The sequence below is a fragment of the Tribolium castaneum genome, chromosome 2 (genome assembly GCF_031307605.1).
Source record: "Tribolium castaneum strain GA2 chromosome 2, icTriCast1.1, whole genome shotgun sequence".
NCBI classification, from domain to species: domain Eukaryota; kingdom Metazoa; phylum Arthropoda; class Insecta; order Coleoptera; family Tenebrionidae; genus Tribolium; species Tribolium castaneum.
The window spans coordinates 1,348,069-1,366,629 of record NC_087395.1 but is presented as its reverse complement, the minus strand read 5'-3'; the positions used below and the strand labels follow the sequence as shown (position 1 = coordinate 1,366,629).

Genomic DNA, 18,561 nt, shown 5'->3' with positions numbered 1-18,561 from the left:
TTGGCGCCAAGTTTGAAATGTTAAATTCGGAAGTAAAATTACCGTTGGGGGCGCCACTGAGCTAGGTCGAAAACAGTAACCATAAATGGCGGGAAAATGTTTATTCGGATATTTTGGGGCTTCACAATTATTACATTGCCTATGCGAAATGATTATTGCATCTTTGATGCAAGAAACTTATGTTGACAAATGAGAGATGACGAGGAAAACACGAATAACGAATGACTGTTTGGTTCACTTTCTTTATTGGAAAATTATTACAAAGACATTGAAAAGCCTACCTTTTGGCATAATTTACGTTTAAATGTATCAGCAGTTGTTAATCTTTATTGTAGTTTTGTAGATTTACCGCAGCATTTCATGATTTTTTCAGTGGAAAATTCTAACCTAAAATTTATAACACTTCACTAATTTATTGGTTTCTTGAGCCAAACTTTGTGTTCGCTGTGATCCATTACTTATAATCTTTAATTAGACAACTGTTTGATAACACTTTGTAATCAAAATTTAAATATTTTTCACTTTTTATCCACTTTCAAGTTCCAACAATAAACACTTTATACCACGAAAAACTACAGAACCAAAGTCAACGCTAGTATTTACCACCACGTACTTTTAAAGTGATTCTTTCTATTGTAAGTAATTAACACTATACACGCAAAATTGTTGAACAATTCATTAAATGTCAGTTAAATGTGGCATTACGAAAATTTCTTTACTGTTTTCGACATAGTTCAAAAGTCATCACCAGAGGGCGTCTAGTTAATTTTATTTTCGAATAGTAACCACACATATTTATTCCATATTTGAATTCACCTTCCTAAGCTGAGTAAAATTTACTCAAGTTGTTGGCACTTATCTGTCATACTTTTTGACATATGTCAATTTTTTATAAAATTTTTATTTTCAAGGGTTTATCACAGCCCTCGTATACAAAATTTTAAAGCTCTAGCTTTATTAGAAGTTAAAGTGTTTCTAATGTAGGCTCTAAAAGAATCACCCTATATTGGTAATCTGGTAATTCGGTAATCCGAAAATAAGTAAAAATTGTAATAATTGTCTAAAATTGTTGTAAACCTGACAATAACAATATTATTGTTTTTTTTTTGTAAAAACAATAGCTGGGACAGTTAAATGTTTTTTTTTTTTTCAAAATTCCAAAGAACCAGCAAATCAAAGGAACCGTCATTTATGAAAAAATTGGATAGTTTTAAAAAAATGGGAAGCGGAAATAAAAGTGAATTGCTTGTTCCAGGTCAGACGTGCGTGCATGTGGCTGCCATCGAAGGCCACATCGACGTTCTGCGCCACCTGGTGTGGTACGGCGCCGACATCAACGCCCGAGAAGGTCGCCAGGGTTACACCGCCCTCCACTACTCCATAGTGCGGGGCGATGAACGTCTGGCGCACTTTTTACTCTCCGAATGCACGAAATTGAACGCCGACGCCGTCACCTACGGTGGAAACAGCGCCCTCCAGCTCGGCTTCCCGGTGCCGGCGACCATCGCCGAAGCGCTCCGGTCACGGGGAGCGTCTTCGCCCTTCTCCACCGCCTCAGAGGACGAGTACAGCGACAGCGAAACCGAAAGTAACGCTTACGAGAATGCGATTTTCGTACGAAATTTAGTCGACGCCAGCGCTTAGAACACAGCGATTGAAACGACGAGGAAGAGGAGAACTAATCGAGCCTTCGGAGCGCGCGAAGCGAAGGAGGAATCAGTTGCCAAATATTAGATACTAAAACTGTGATCGATTTCGGCGGTCAAACAACAAGTAACGAAGGAATCGCATCGGTTTATTTTTTTAATTTATGATGTTTTCTTGTATATAATGGTGCGATTTCTTGCAATGGTCGAGACGAAGTATTGTGTTCTTGTGTAAATTATTTTTTTTTTCAAATTTAATCCTGTTGTATTTATTTTTCTTTTTTTGTTGTTGGATTATTTCTGTACATAGGCCACTCTAGCGTTATCTCGATTATTTTTAGTTTAATTTTAGTCCCTAAAACCGACAAATAAAATTAATAGAAAACTAAACCAGTGTTTTATTTCGCCAGTACAGGCTGTCCCAGCGTCATTATTGACCTTTAAATAATTATTAAAATCAACCGAGTTTGGGCGGTTAAAAGTAAAGGGATTATTCGGAAATAAAATTAACTAAACGCCCTCTGGTGATGACTTTTGAACTATGTCGAAAACAGTAAAGAAATTTTCGTAATTCCACATTTAACTGACATTTAATGAATTGTTCAACAATTTTGCGTGTATAGTCTTAATTACTTACAATAGAAAGAATCACTTTAAAAGTACGTGGTGGTAAATACTAGCGTTGACTTTGGTTCTGTGGTTTTTCGTGGTATAAAGTGTTTATTGTTGGAACTTGAAAGTGGATAAATAGTGAAAAATATTTAAATTTTGATTACAAAGTGTTATCAAACAGTTGTCTAATTAAAGATTATAAGTAATGGATCACAGCAAACACAAAGTTTGGCTCAAGAAACCAATAAATTAGTGAAGTGTGTGAATTTTAGGTTAGAATTTTTCACTGAAAAAATCATGAAATGCTGCGGTAAATCTACAAAACTACAATAAAGATTAACAACTGCTGATACATTTAAACGTAAATTATGCCAAAAGGTAGGCTTTTCAATGTCTTTGTAATAATTTTCCAATAAAGAAAGTGAACCAAACAGTCATTCGTTATTCGTGTTTTTCTCGTCATCTCTCATTTGTCAACATAAGTTTCTTGCATCAAAGATACAATAATCATTCCGCATAGGCAATGCAATAATTGTGAAGCCCCAAAATTCGTACAATGCTCAAAATATCCGAATAAACATTTTCCCGCCATTTATGGTTACTGTTTTCGACCTAGCTCAGTGGCGCCCTCAACGGTAATTTTACTTCCGAATAACGGTAAATAAGTACAGTCACGATCAAAAAAAATGACACCACAAATCTTATTATTTTCGATAATGTGTACTTTTAGCTACTTTATAACATTCGTTGAAATTTATGACGTAAAAGATTTTAGTCGGACTTTGCTATCCAGCCCGGTTGGTAGGAGTGTCATTCATTTTGATTGTGACTGTACAACGTAAAAATAGCATAGTTTGTTGGAAAAATGAATATTTCGTGGTGAAAATAGTAGACGAAATTTAAATTAACTGAACAACAGTTTTCAGCCAATAAGTTTTATACGGGTGTCCCCGCGAGTGCATTATTAGTGTCTAAATATTGGAAAAAAAAAATATTTTCTTAAGCCGTAGATACTACCCTCTGCCTGACCTAAAATTATTTTCAAACATACAGAGTGTTTCTGAAATGAGCTATAATACAAACTTATGTTTTTTTTTAATGGAACACCTCTATATTTTTTGCATTTTATGATGTAGGTTTTGAAACTAATGATTTTGACTTAAACCTTTATTGGTCGATTTTGCTTGATTTTTGAAGTATTGTAATTTCTTAACGAAAACACGCTCATTTTAAAAATTTGTTACTCAAAAATTAAGAGTTTTAGAAAAGTGGAACTTTCACCACCTTAAAATAGAATGTTCAAACTTCAAGACTGTATTTTTTCTTAGCTCACTTCGATCAAGAAAATTAAAAAATTAAGAGGTTTGTTTAAAAATTAAATAACTTTAAAGTTTTAAATGGAATTCCCTATTTTTTACTTTTGCATCTAAAAGACCTTTAAATTGACTATCTAAAAACAATAACAGTTAAGTGGCTAAGAATTTTAAGCTAATAATAACTTTAATATTAACAAAAGAGCTTGTTTTTGTTCAGAAAATTAAAATATTTCATAAACTAATTAAAATCAATTAATAAAAGTTTAGGTCAAAATCATTAGTTTTAAAATCTCCATCTAAAAAAAATGTAGGGTGTTTCATTTAAATAAACCTAAGTTTGTATTGTAGCTCATTTCCGAAACACCTTGTATATTTGAAAATAATTTTAGGTGAGGCAGGGGACTAGCATCTGTGGCTTATGAAGTAAAAGTTATTACTTTTCTAACATTTAGACTATTAACTTTATCAACTCACTGGGACACCCTGTATTGTCAAAATTATCTTTGTTCGATTATTTTTGATTGTGGGTTGTTTCTTCCTGGACACCCTTAAATATTAAACAAATTATTAATAAATGCAGTGTGTTTATCTGTATATATTTTTAAGCGTTTATTTCGTTTCTAAATCAGCGTTCAGCAAAAGCTGTTAGCAATGCACTCAATACTTTGCAAATTAAAATTTTAATAACTGGGGATTCCCGAGTTATTCAGACACCACCAACATTGTTGGAATTCCCTAAGTGACGACGTGTAGCACCACAATGAAGGCAGCAATAAGCTGAATACTTTGTTTTATTCCTACAATATAGTAAAACAATCGCCTTTTTTTCAATAGGATGTTCAGTTCGTTAACATCGTGATGTCATCTTAATTTTTCACGAGTTTTTAAATATCTATGGTTTAATTGTATTTTTTTCCAACGACAACCTGAACTTAGGCGCGGAATGTAATAATTAAATTAATAATAAAAAAACAAAAACTTTAAACGAAAATGTATTTATTCGAATGGGGAAAACAGGAATTTATTCACACTGAAAGAAAAAACGGTCGGAGAGAAAATGAAATGTGAGATGAATCAAGGTTGAGTTCGATAAACATGAGGAAAATTAATATTATGGATGTTTTTATGCACTGTTTATCTAAGCAAAAGAAATATTTAAAAACATGTGAGCCCAAAATATTTCACTTATTTATTTAATTATATGCGTATGAGTGGTTTGTGGTAGGCAACAAGTTATACACAGGTGAATAGGTGTTTACCTAAATAAATAGTAGAAATAACGCAAAAATTATCGAAAACAGTTATCGGTTCATAAAAAAAATCTTTAAAGAGTAATGTTTACTCGTCTTTTTCGTAAACTCAAAATATCTAACACTTCATCACAGGTTACTTCAATATCGATGCATGTATAATGCTAAGCCATTTAATCTATTTTGTCCTGTAGTGTTGCGTAAATAAGATTTTAAATACTTAAGGGAAGAAAAAGATCTTTCAGCAGTACTCGTTGTAACAGGAAGCGTCGCAAATATTTGTAAAAACTTTTTTTACATTAGGAAACAATACTGCATTACATTCATTATATAAAGCCATGGTGGTGTTTTCAAATTTCCTATTCCATAATTCAAATTGTGCCTTCAAAATTGTTTCATTTGAAATATCATTTAAAAACCCTTGCTTAGAATAAAACGAATGGAGCGCGAAAAATTCTTGAAAATTTTGTTCAATTTTTTCCAAAGATGGAATTAAACTTTGAAAATTCTGTAGTTTTTCCTTGTGTTTTCTAAATTTAAAGAATCTAAAAGAGGGATGAAAATTGAAATTTTGTAATAAATTTCTGGCTGATCAAATGGTACATTGGTTCGATGTGTTTGCCTTGAAACTAATTAGGGTACCACAATTGGTATGTTGAAAATTTCGTGTAAATGATATTGGACTGTTTTAATTTATTTTTTCAAAATGAGTTTCTGCGTTTTTTTGTAATAATTTTAAAGAATTAATGGTTTGTTCAACAAAGTCAATAGCTGATCAAAGATCTAAACTGGAAGTTAGCAGTAACTTACTTAAAGGAAGAGTATACGAAAATATAGTTTTAAGGCAGTGAAGAGAAGTTAAGAATTTTAATACTGTTTAAAAGAATCCTAGCGTCACTTGATGTAGTTTTTTCTAAGTTTATTTTGTTAACCAACTTGCTTAAAATTATTTCATTTGATGCCTCAATTATTTGATTTTGTATATTCCAACTGGTGTACGTCGCACTTGCACTAGCATTATCTAGGTGATTCTTTAAAATTGTATCACCGGCATCGATCCTAAATCTTAATAGCTTTTTAAAATTTCCTTCACTGTGCTTATTTTCTTCATCAGTGTTTAACGCTAGTTAAACAATTTTCCTTTAGATTTATTTATTTCTAACCTTAAGATTATCTTACCTTAAAAAATGAAATTAAAAGTTTTATATAAATTTTATATAAAAATAAACACACTTAAAACCAAAGCCAGTAGTTATACTAAAGTAACGACACGGACCTTGACAGGGCAACAATAACGATTATTCACTCTACAGATGGCTTCACCATCAAAATTCAAAAACGTACGTCAAAAATGTCAAGATTTTCTCACGTTTGAAAAATTGGTAAATCAGAACAATAAATTCGGTGATTGTCTATAATTCAGAAATAAAATTAACTAGACGCCCTCTGGTGATGACTTTTGAACTGTGTCGAAAACAGTAAAGAAATTTTCGTAATTCCACATTTAACTGACATTTAATGAATTGTTCAACAATTTTGCGTGTATAGTGTTAATTACGTTGTGGTAAATACTAGCGTTGACTTTGGTTCTGTAGTTTTTCGTGGTATAAAGTGTTTATTGTTGGAACTTGAAAGTGGATAAAAAGTGAAAAATATTTAAATTTTGATTACAAAGTGTTATCAAACAGTTGTCTAATTAAAGATTATAAGTAATGGATCACAGCGAACACAAAGTTTGGCTCAAAAAACCAATAAATTAGTGAAGTGTGTGAATTTTAGGTTACAATTTTCCACTGAATAAATCATGAAATGCTGCGGTAAATCTACAAAACCACAATAAAGATTAACAACTGCTGATACATTTAAACGTAAATTATGCCAAAAGGTAGGCTTTTCAATGTCTTTGTAATAAGTTTCCAATAAAGAAAGTGAACCATACAGTCATTCGTTATTCGTGTTTTCCTCGTCATCTCTCATTTGTCAACATAAGTTTCTTGCATCAAAGATGCAATAATCATTCCGCCTAGGCAATGTAATAATTGTGAAGCCCCAAAATCCGTTCAACGCTCAAAATATCCGAATAAACATTTTCCCGCCATTTATGGTTACTGTTTTCGACCTAGCTCAGTGGCGCCCCCAACGGTAATTTTACTTCCGAATTTCACCCTGATTATTACTGTTTATGGGTACAGATACCATAAAACCTTCAAACCTGTGCTTCACTCATGTAAAAATAAATCATATAGTCCCTAAATTCAACTGAACATTGCAATGAGAAAGGCTTTTAGAATGCGCAGAATACATCACCTCTTATGGACATTTCGAAGAAGGTGCTGGCGCTTCAACAGTGAATTCATTTCTTAAAGGAATTTGAACTTTGTATTTAACGAAAAATCCAAGAACACGTTTCTAAATAATAGTTGTTGAACTCAGAAAAGTTTGTTACCTACATTTCTAATTTTAATAAACTGCTCCCTTAGTGTTTTTACAGGTTATCGTATTTAATTACTCCAGGATTTTAAATTGGTCGATTTATTTTTTTTTTAAATTAAATTTAATTTTTTCCCTCAACACTATTAACTACTGCTATGAAACCAAGACATCTTTCGCAACAAGAAAAGTAAATGTTTTCAATATTACCCGAGAGGTAAACCGCAGAGGAAATCAGTGTACAAAATTGAGTAAATCAAGAAATTTTAAGGAAATCACTTTAAAAATTTAGGGAAAATCAGATGGAATCATGATTAAATCACAGGAAACCATCTGGTGTACAAAATTTGGGGTACGGTTTACACCTCGATATTACCTAAGAAATAGAAATAATACAACCTGAATTTCTCTTTATTATTTAAATTTTGTATAACATCGTTGCTGTAAATAAGTGGCTATAAAAAGTCCACTAAACTTCGATGCGCTACAATTCCCAGATTTAGATGCATTAAATTTTGTGAAACGAAGGTCAGTGTAAGCAGAGCGGTCTTAAATTCTTTCTCATCTAATCTAATAATTTTGAATGAATTTTCAAGGAAGTATTGTTTCTACCTGAAATACTTAATGAAAATTTGGTATCTTAGAAATTTCTCTTTCAAGTTGATATCTACCACTTTACATTTCTTAAACAATTTTTGTTTGAATGAGTTTCCAGTATTCTCACACAGACGTGCTTCGTAATGTGGACGACTTGGAACAGTCTGGAGGCTCCTTTGTTTAATGTTTTTGGTGTCGATTTATTATTTACGTGATTGAAGATTGAAAGTTCCATGAAATCTGTTCATAACCAATAACCACAGTAAAACTACAGATGAACACCAGAATCACTGTACTCTTTACCAATTTTTCAAAAGTGAGAGAATCTTGACAGTTTTGACGTATGTTCAAAATTACTGACAATTTGACGAACCTTTAAAATTACAGCGTTATTACAAAAAATGTCGAGCCTTGGAAAAGTAAACTGCCTGTTTAAATACATTCTCGATTTAAATCTATCATCTAATGTGACCTTTAACGAATATCTCTTTTGAGCATCCCCTTTAGCAATTTCATTTAGTGAAGATTAAACGTAGAAACAGAGACAAAACGCACTTACTAAGGCTTTTCAAGGCTAGGCATTTTATGTAAATAATGCGGTATATGTCGAATTTCGATAGTTGCGCCCTCTCTAGAGTATATAATCGTTATTGTTGCCCTGTCAAGGTCCGTGTCGCTACTTTAGTATATCTACTGGCTTTGCTTAAAACAAGAAGATGCATGGGCTAAATGCTAGGTAGCTAGACCTGTGGCTAGACTAAATGAACTGAAGAAAATTAATAAATTTTGCAGCAAGTTTCAAGATAAACAACACAAAACATGTCTTTGAGTGTTTCTCGGAATAACAAAAATCGAAAAGGGTTACGTACTTACACGATGCACATGTTTCACTTTTTTATTTTTTTATAAACAACTTTAAAATTTGAGTCACTCAGATCTTGGGGGGGCAAGGGGCCAGCCACTGCTTCCTAGTGTAATTTCTTTATATTTTGCCTGTGTAAGTTAGTCTTTAAATGTTAGGAAACGCAATTATTTCGTGAAATTTTCTCTACAAGTCAAAAAATCTATAAATTTGGTCGGAAAGGAGTTTATTTTTGTATGTTTCGAGTTTGCTAGAAACGTGATTCCAGATTAATGAAATTTTGGAAAAAAAAACTTACTGATGCGCAATTTTTTTTCGGGCACTTTTAAGTTAAAAATTCAGTTTTTTCGTTAGGCCGAAAGAGAAAATCAATAATTAAACATTTGTTTTTTCGCCAGAAACACATTAATTTACGAAATTATAACAAATTATAAATGTTGCCGAAAATGGTGCATTTTTGAAAATTTGGCAAAAATAAGCTGAAAAATTACTAAATTCCCTATATCGAAAATGACCCTAGTTTTATATTTTTAAGTTACTTTAGGAATTATTTTACAAAATGTGGTCGGAAATCGAGCGCTTTCAGTTTTGCTAAATTAGATCGAATAGCAATATTAGATCAAATACAACATTTTTCGGTAGTGTTTTCGGTAGGAAATATAATTATGGTAGCGCTCAGCTCCATTTGCGTGTGCGTCATCTGACATTTCTGTCACTACGTTTACATAGCAGGGGCATAGCGGTGACAAACTATCAAATATTTTTTGAGGTTACAAAGTGTTTAAATTATGAGTTGTTACAAAAAATACAGATTCACAAAACATAAACTAATAAACGCAGAATCAAAAACCTAACGAAACGCAAATCACAAAACACAATAAACGAACAGAAAATACTTGCGATTAACGCCGATAACACTTTCGACAACCATGCGACGACGTCTATAATTTACTGTCAATGTCAGTTTGACAAATTCGTGACACTTGACGGTGTTGTCGAAGTGCACATGTAAATTAATGTTCAAGGATACCACCCTTAGATACCCCTTAGTTGTATAAATTTGTATTGTTTTTGATAATTTTTTTACAGCTTTGTGTTGGTAATGAAAAAATGAAATTGATGACGCACACGCAAATCGAGCTGACCGCCACTATACAAGAAACTTTTTAAGAAATAGACTTAAAAACAAATTTCGTCCAAAAATGGTATTGAGTATTTTTTTTACGAAATTTTGCAATCTCTTCCAAAATTTAGATGACACTACTCAAAATAATTGCTGTTCTAGGTACAAATATTAAATAAATTAAATTTACTTAATACTGTTTTTAATGTATTTTAATATCCAACTTTTTACATATTTTTGGTTCTTTTTTTTCTAATAAAAATAAAAAATTCAAAATTTATAAATGTAAATGAAAATAACCGCACAATACACAAAAGGTTTTATCTTTCTGCTTTCGCCTTATTGGCTAAGTGGTCGTTGTTGTTGTTTACTTGTTGTTATTTATGTTTTTAATTTTTTAGGGGATAAATAACCCTGCTCTCTGCTTCTCGCGCCATCTACAATTACTCAGAAAAGCGGTAAAATTAAAAAAAGAACACAAAAAACATTAGATATTAAATTTTATTAAATAAAAACCAATATCATCAAATAAAAATTTGTTCAAAAATAATACGTAACGTTCATGAATTTAAACAAAAACCATTTAAAAATGTGGAAAAACTTTTAAATAAAATTGATCACAGAATTTAGCCGCAACCTCAAACTACCCAAATCAATCGTCCACGAAGTGCTAAAATCGGAAAAAATGCACTAAAGTGCAGGCGCTTCGTGATGAAGACTTCCCTAGAAGGAGAACTTATTGTCGATGGCTTCTTCAACAAATAGAAGAAAATTGGGATTTTATGAAAAGTGTTTTGTGGACACATGAGGCAACGTTCACGCACGACAATAATCATTATTGGTGCACTGAAAATCCCAGAGTAATGCGTGTGATGGGACATCAGGACCGCTTTTCAGTTAATGTTTGGGCAGGAATATTAAATAATCACATTCTTGGTCTCTTCATTCTTCTCCCCCGAGTTGACGGAAATGTTTTTCTGAATTTTTTAACGGGCCCTTTCCAAGCAATGTTAGACGAACTTCCTTTGGTAGCTATCCAAGTCCTTCAGTAGTTGCACTTGGATGGAGCTCCAGTACATTTTTTGGTTGAAGTTAGGGAATGGTTAAACCTAAATTTTGAAAATCGTTGGATCGGAAGAGGTGGTTCTATAGCCTGGCCGCCACGCTCTCCTGACCTTACACTATTAGATTTTTTTTTGAGGGGACATTTAAAATATATGGATTTGGTGAACCGAATTCGTGCCACTAGTGCTACAATCACTCCGGAAATATTACAAACGGTGCATGCTTACCTCCAAGCAGATGGACAAAACTTTGAGCATTTGTTGTAATTTTTTAGTGTATTGTTTTAGTTTTGACAAATGTTTTGATTCTATTATTTTTTTCTATTTTGTTTATTCGTGTTTAAAATATTACAATAAATAAAACTATCCACCGCTCTGTTGCATTCAATAACATAAAAAAAATACGATAATGGGCGAACTAATCCGACTAACAACAATACTACAACGGTGTAACCATGGGTTTGAACACTATAAATTAAATGTGTTTAACGTCTTGTAATGGTATCCAAGACTTCAATTATAATTTTTAATTTCAGTTTTTATGTGTATCTTTGAGCAGTGTTGCCTTTTTTCAAAATTTGTGTAGGCTCGGATGTAAAAACGGTGCATGTGGTTTTTTTTTAACATTTTTTCAGTACTTTGGAAGACTATCCAATCACTCTCTTTCAACGAGGTGCGCGACTTTCCGGACACCTGTATATGATTTAAATGTTTTATGAGTTATAAGTGCACTATCTAAAAAATTTATTGCAAATTACAAGTAAACAAGTGTCCGATAAAATTAATTTTTCTTATCGGAATTTGAATTTTAATCCTGTCGCAATAACTGTTTTCCACTTAAACTCTAATTTTATCTAAAAATTATCTAATCTATTGTTTGTTTGCTTGCTTGTTAACCGACATGTTTGTAAAAAAATCAACAGTTATTAGTAGTATTTATTTTGGCCTTCAAAAAGTAGTAAATCAATCTGCAGAGTTCTGTATTTAAATGTTTCATGTCGGAAGAACGATCGTTAATTTCATAATTTTCTAAACGTTTTCGGGCGAAATTTTTGAGATAGCAATCACTTGCACCCTTGAATGATACGAATATCTAGAGAGTCTTTATCTTAGACGGACAGTTTCGCGTAATTATTTTTTTTTAATACAAAGATTTTTATATCAGCAGACGAAACTATAACCCCAACTATGCCCCAACTATTGACTCGGATTTTCGCTGTCTGGAACATAATAAATAATAATTAAACGCAGATTTAGTAAAAAACCTAAAATTTTTACAACATATTTGTTGTATAGGAATATAGGAATAATATAGGAACTCTATGTTTAACGTCTTGTAGAGTTCCTATATTGGTAGGGTTGCCATACGTCCCGTATATACGTCCCATATTCTGTTAGGTCCCGTTTTTGTCCCGATAACTTAACATTTTAATCTAGCTCAAATTTGACGTAACTGGATCAGTCATCACAGAATTTTTTAAATGGAACGATATCATTTTTCTTTTGTAATTAGAAGCTCTACTAATAGAACTTTACAACTGTGCTATTTATTTTAAATATGGACGAACCAAACACGTAAAATTTTTTTTTAAATTATCAGTTTATAAGTGACGTATAAAATTTATATTTCTTTTATTTGTCAAAAATTGAAAAAATACAAAAACAGGTAACTTATCATTATAATTGACCTCAAATTTAACTAGACTTGAAATTATCGGGTTAAACAACAAGATTAAATTTATTGGCTATTTAAAAAATTTGAAAAAACCTCTTAAAATACGTTTTCTAGAAATCCTCAACTTTAGTCAAACTTAATCTACCTTTATTACAGTTTGTAGGTAACCTATCGCAAATCTAAAATGGCCGATAAAAGGAAAAAAATCTCTTTTACATGGTACCAAGTTTATGAAAATAGGTTTGATAGTTTTTGAGGTACAGGGGTAGTCATTTACAATGGAACTCCCATAAGAGATTTCGCTCCGGACGGCTCTTCAATGTGCTAGCAAGGAAAAGTATTTTTAAGAGGCACAAACACAATTTTATTAATAATGTGCAAGTAATAGACTAATAGGGAAAATTATTAAAAAATAAAAATGTTCATGAAAACAAAGCTTAAAATTGTTTTAAATTTGTAAAAAATAATCTGACCTTTCGTATTGAGAAATGCCAATCAGTTGTCAAAACTTTCTTACCACAGGAGAAAACCGTAAACTTGTGTTCCATTTCACTTCAAAAAATTCAAATGCGCAGCTGCAAAATTCTACTATGAACTGACACAGGATATACAGGATGCTCAAAAACTGGTGCACCAACTCAGTGGTACGTTATTGAGAAGCAAGTGCAGATTACGGGAAAAATGTTGAAAAAATTCCTAAAGTCATATTTTAAAAAATCTGGAGCTACAAACTTATTGTGTTAACTTCTTTAGTTTTCATTAATTTTTTATGTTTTTATGTTTCATACCAGGTAATCGTTTTGTAACAAAACGATGAATAATTATTTTTAAATTTACTATCAGATTTTAGCAGTTTTTTTAATTAAAAAAAATTAAAATTCATCAAAAAAATCACAATGTGTAGATGTGCCAACAGTGGGAATTATTTTCTAGGAAACCGTTTCAAAAATAATTTATTTTTATTGTTGCTCAAATTCTATTGCGATCATGACTGTTAGACAACGTTGCCACATATCATTTATCTGAAATCCGTTATTTATCAATAACTTTAATACAAAGATTTTTTTATTATTTTTACCTTTATATGTAACCAGTTCTCTACCACACACCATTGAGTTGGTGCGTCAGTTTTTGAGCACGCTGCATATTAGTTCGTTTTTTTTTCTCTGTGTTAATTTTATATTACTTCGTTTTTTTCGGTGGTATTAAAATATTCATTTCCATATAGCATTAAAAACAATTTTGTACACCTACCCCTGTGTTTTTTGAAATGTCCCGTATGACTACACACGAATTATGGCAACCCTATTAATATTGGGAGAGTTGAGACAGTGAATGTCAATTTTCGAAATTTTGTTTCATATACGTCGGTTGGAATGTGTAAAAAAACAAATTGGGATAGAAATCAGTGGTGTTACACTTGAAATTTGGCGAAAAGTCAAATAAATTTGTCAAAAAATGTTTCCATTTTTCGTCGACTAACTGCGTTTAGAAATGGCAGTCGTCGTCAATTCACTGTTTTTTTTTATATGAACTCCAAATTTTAAAAGAGATATCTTTGTAAGTACAAGAATTTTACGTCTAAACTCTTCATCATAAACATTTTTTCCTTAACTTTAAGAAAAGGTAATCATCGATAAAAGAGAGAGAAATTGAACCTTTCCTGTCAAGTTTTACGTTTATTATTAACAAACATTTGGAAAAGTGGATTGTCTAAATAATGTTATGTACAAAATCTATGAGATTTTGGGAATTTGTCTATGCATTTATAAAATACGTAGGTGCTTGAACCCAAAATTGGTTCTAATTTTTAGGAAAATTGAAGCTGTCGCTGCTTGGCCGCCTTTAGCATCTACGTGAACTTTAGATTCTGTTTCAAATTATAAAGTTATTGGGAATTCACGATTTTGTTACGTTTTTCATACGAGAACACCTTCAATATCATTTTTTAGAAAATTTAAAAAGACGACAGGAAATATGAAGGGTTCTTGATGACCAATTTTTGGGACGAGATGTTTAACTAAAAATTGTGACTGAAAGAAAAGCATTTTTAGCATTGAAGTATGTTTTAAGTTATGTATTTAATATTAAAATAAATATCGAAAAATTTCAGAAATGTGAACATTAATATTGGTAGGTATTCAATTATTTTCTTTTTTTAAATAGTAATCTCAAAATTATGTCATTTTATGCATTTCGAAAGTAAAATTACCGTTGGGGGCGCCACTGAGCTGGGTCGAAAACAGTAACCATAAATGGCGGGAAAATGTTTATTTGGATATTTTGAGCGTTGTACGAATTTTGGGGCTTCACAATTATTGCATTGCCTATGCGGAATGATTATTGTATCTTTGATGCAAGAAACTTATGTTGACAAATGAGAGATGACGAGGAAAACACGAATAACGAATGACTGTTCGGTTCACTTCCTTTATTGGAAAATTATTACAAAGACAGTGAAAAGCCTACCTTTTGGAAGAATTTATGCTTAAATGTATCAGCAGTTGCTAATCTTAATTGGAGTTTTGTAGATTTACCAAAATATTTTATGATTTTTTCAGTGGAAAAATTCTAACCTAAAATTCAGATACTTCACTAATTTATTGGTTTCTTGAGCCCAACATGTGTTTGCTGTGATCTATCACTTATAGTCTTTAATTACACAACTGTTTAATAACACTTTGTAGTCAAAATTTAAAACTTTTTCACTTTTTATCCACTTTCAAATTCCAACAGTAAACACTCTATACCACGAAAAACCGCAGAACCAAAGTCAGAGCTAGTGTTTACCATCATTTATTTTTAAAGTGATTCTCTCTAATGTAAGCAATTAACACTATACACGCAAAATTGTTGAACAATTCATTAAATGTCAATTAAATGTGGAATTACTGAGACTTCGTTACTGTTTTCGACATAGTTCAAAAGTCATCACCAGAGGGCGACAAGTTAATTTTATTTCCGAATTCGGAAGTAAAATTACCGTTGGGGGCGCCACCGGACTGGGTCGAAAACAGTAACCATAAATGGCGGGAAAATTTTTATTCGGATATTTTGAGCGTTGTACCAATTTTGAGGCTTCAAAATTATTACATTGCCTATGCGGAATGACAATTGTATCTTTGGTGCAAGAAACGAATGTTGACAAATTAGAGATGACGAGAAAAACACGAATAACGAATGACTGTTTGGTTCACTTTCTTTATTGGAAAATTATTACAAAGACATTGAAAAGCCTACCTTTTGGCATAATTTACGTTTAAATGTATTAGGAGTTGTTAATCTTTATTGTAGTTTTGTAGATTTACCGAAACATTTCATGAATATTTCAGTGGAAAAATTCTAACCTAAAATTTACACACTTCACTAATTTATTGGTTTCTTGAGCCCAACATGTGTTAGTTGTGATCCATTACTTATGGTCTTTAATTAGACAAGGGTTTGATTAACACTTTGTAATCAAAATTTAAATCTTTTTAACTTTTTATCCACTTTCAAGTTCCAACAATAAACACTTTATACCATGAAAAACCACAGAATCAAAGTCAAAGCTAGTATTTACCACCACGTACTTTTAAAGTGATTCTTTCTAATGTAAGTAATTAACACTATACACGCAAAATTGTTGAACGATTCATTAAATGTCAGTTAAATGTGGAATTTTTACTGTTTTCGACATAGTTCAAAAGTCATCACCAGAGGGCGTCTAGTTAATTTTATTTCTGAATACAAAATTGGCTCGGTTTGACGTTCAGTGTCCCAACTCTCCCAATAAAGGAACTCTAACGTCTTGTAATGGTATCCAAGACTTCAATTATAATTTTTAATTTCAGTTTTTATGTGTATCTTTGAGCAGTGTTGCCTTTTTTCAAAATTTGTGTAGGCTCGGATGTAAAAACGGTGCATGTGGGTTTTTTTTAACATTTTTTCAGTACTTTGGAAGACTATCCAATCACTTTCTTTCAACGAGGTGCCCGACTTTCCGGACACCTGTACAAATTATTGTTTAATCTAGTGACCAGTACAGAGCTATCCTTTAATGTTCCTTCCTACTCAATGAGGAGGGTACCGATGTTTGCACTTCAAAATCAAAAAACTAATTATTTGTTGGGTTTTCCATTTGTAAATCTTTTATCAACTTGTAATTTTTATGCGGGGTTGATTGACTTTTTTAGATTTCCGTCTTATACCTCTTTCCGTAAACATGCTAAATTTGCATTGCAATGTTAATGTTACCTTATTATTACTACCTACTGTAAAAGGCTTTTTATATCGTTAAATACAATATTATTATTATTATTATTATTTACCTGCATTTTAAACGTTTTTCCTTTTTCACTAAATAAGCTTTTCAAATTTAAAATAAAACTGTTCAAATTGGGAACATCTTCTTTCGACATACAAATATCAAATAAGACCAATCTAGGAAATGTTGTAAACCACAAATACATTCTTTGTTGTGACACAAAGAATATAGCGCACAAAAAAAATCACACGGAAAAGTACACACATTAAAAATGCTATCGCCGAATTAACAGTTCAGTTAAATTAAAACATCTTATTTTAAAATGCTTGATAATAAAAACTCAAAGTTCTAAGCAGCTTTAATTTTTTCTCATAATTTATTTTCTTTACTTATAACGTACTTGTTCGATAATTAATAATAGAGGATACGAATTAGGGTCGTCCTTCACCCATCTGCTTACGGAATGAAACTTATTTTTTATCAAATACAGATTGATCCAGAAAAACTGAGTCTGTTGGCAACAGATCTGAAAATATTTTTGTTTATAATTTACCACACTACAACCTGGTACAGTTTTTCTTGACAATAAATTATTTCACGAACAAACCCACAAGATTGTTGAATTGTGTTGCCAACAGACTTAAATTTTTTGGATCAGTCTGTATAATATGCAAAACAATGAGTTGCAAAAAAATATTTTTATGACTATGATTTAGGGAGCTAAAGTGTCAAATTTCAGCCAATTTTTTCAGTGTTTTACAACTGTTTTAACTAACATTTTTGAAACTTATTTTTAGGCTATATATTCTTCTAGAAAGTCTTTTAAAATGTGATCAGTGCTTTCTTTAATTTACTGAGACACTTCTCACGAGCTTTATAATGGCATTTCGATTACGTGTGATATATGACATTTTATCTCATCCTATCTTTGGAAAATCAAATTTCTCTCTTGTGAGTAGAAAAACAGCTTTATCTCTCTTGTGAGAGAAATTTGATTTCTCTCATCGAAAACAGTGGTATAATGTATCTAAAAAAACTGCACCTGTAAGATAAACATATTTTTAAATTTATCGATTAATAATTAAACTACATAAAATTCTGAAACCACCTAAGTTTGCGTTACATAATTCTAAAAATTAGAGTTAAAATTTGATGGTTTTTATTTTCGGTATTTTAAATCTAAGTAAATAAAACAGCAAAGTAAGTGTTAGTTGTATTAAACATAGTCATACATAAGTGTGTTAAAAAATAAAACATCTCAATTTTACAACAAAAAATAAACAACAAAATCTTTTAAACGTGAAACTATCAATTTTCCATGTGCGCTTTTTTCCGGTGCCCTTATTTCCTGTGCGTATATTTCCTAGATTTGACAGCGAGTTCGAGATTCCTTTTAACCTATTGGACCAAATGCTCGAGACGGTGACGACGTTATAATTGCTTTAAATCGAAATAACTTGAGTTAAAGAGCAAATACAGAGAAACAGTTTTCACAACTGTAATAAAAATAGGACGTAATGGAGTAAATGGAAATAGTTTAAAATTATACTAGAAAATATTCCAATTTTGGGGAAAACATTTATTAATTTTTAAGAACTACATTTTATTAATTTTTATTTTGTCTTGGTTCTGAAGCAATAATTTTATTAAGCTTGTTATGAAACTAAAATAATGTGGTTTTTTGTTAAAATCAAACATAGAAAATAAATTTTAGTATGGATTAGGTCTGGAAAAATAAGG

At 31.4% G+C, this 18,561-nt stretch overlaps 1 protein-coding gene across 2 annotated transcripts in view; it reads left to right on the top strand.

The window, feature by feature from the left end:
* The window catches only part of cact (cactus), a 31,542-nt gene extending 29,509 nt beyond the window's left edge, over nt 1-2,033 (top strand). For both annotated transcript variants that reach the window (NM_001163711.1, NM_001163710.1), the window contains 1 exon segment: nt 1,256-2,033. In NM_001163711.1, coding sequence (NP_001157183.1) covers nt 1,256-1,644 — 389 coding nt within the window. In that variant the 3' untranslated portion in view covers nt 1,645-2,033.
* The last annotated feature ends 16,528 nt before the right edge of the window (nt 2,034-18,561 follow it).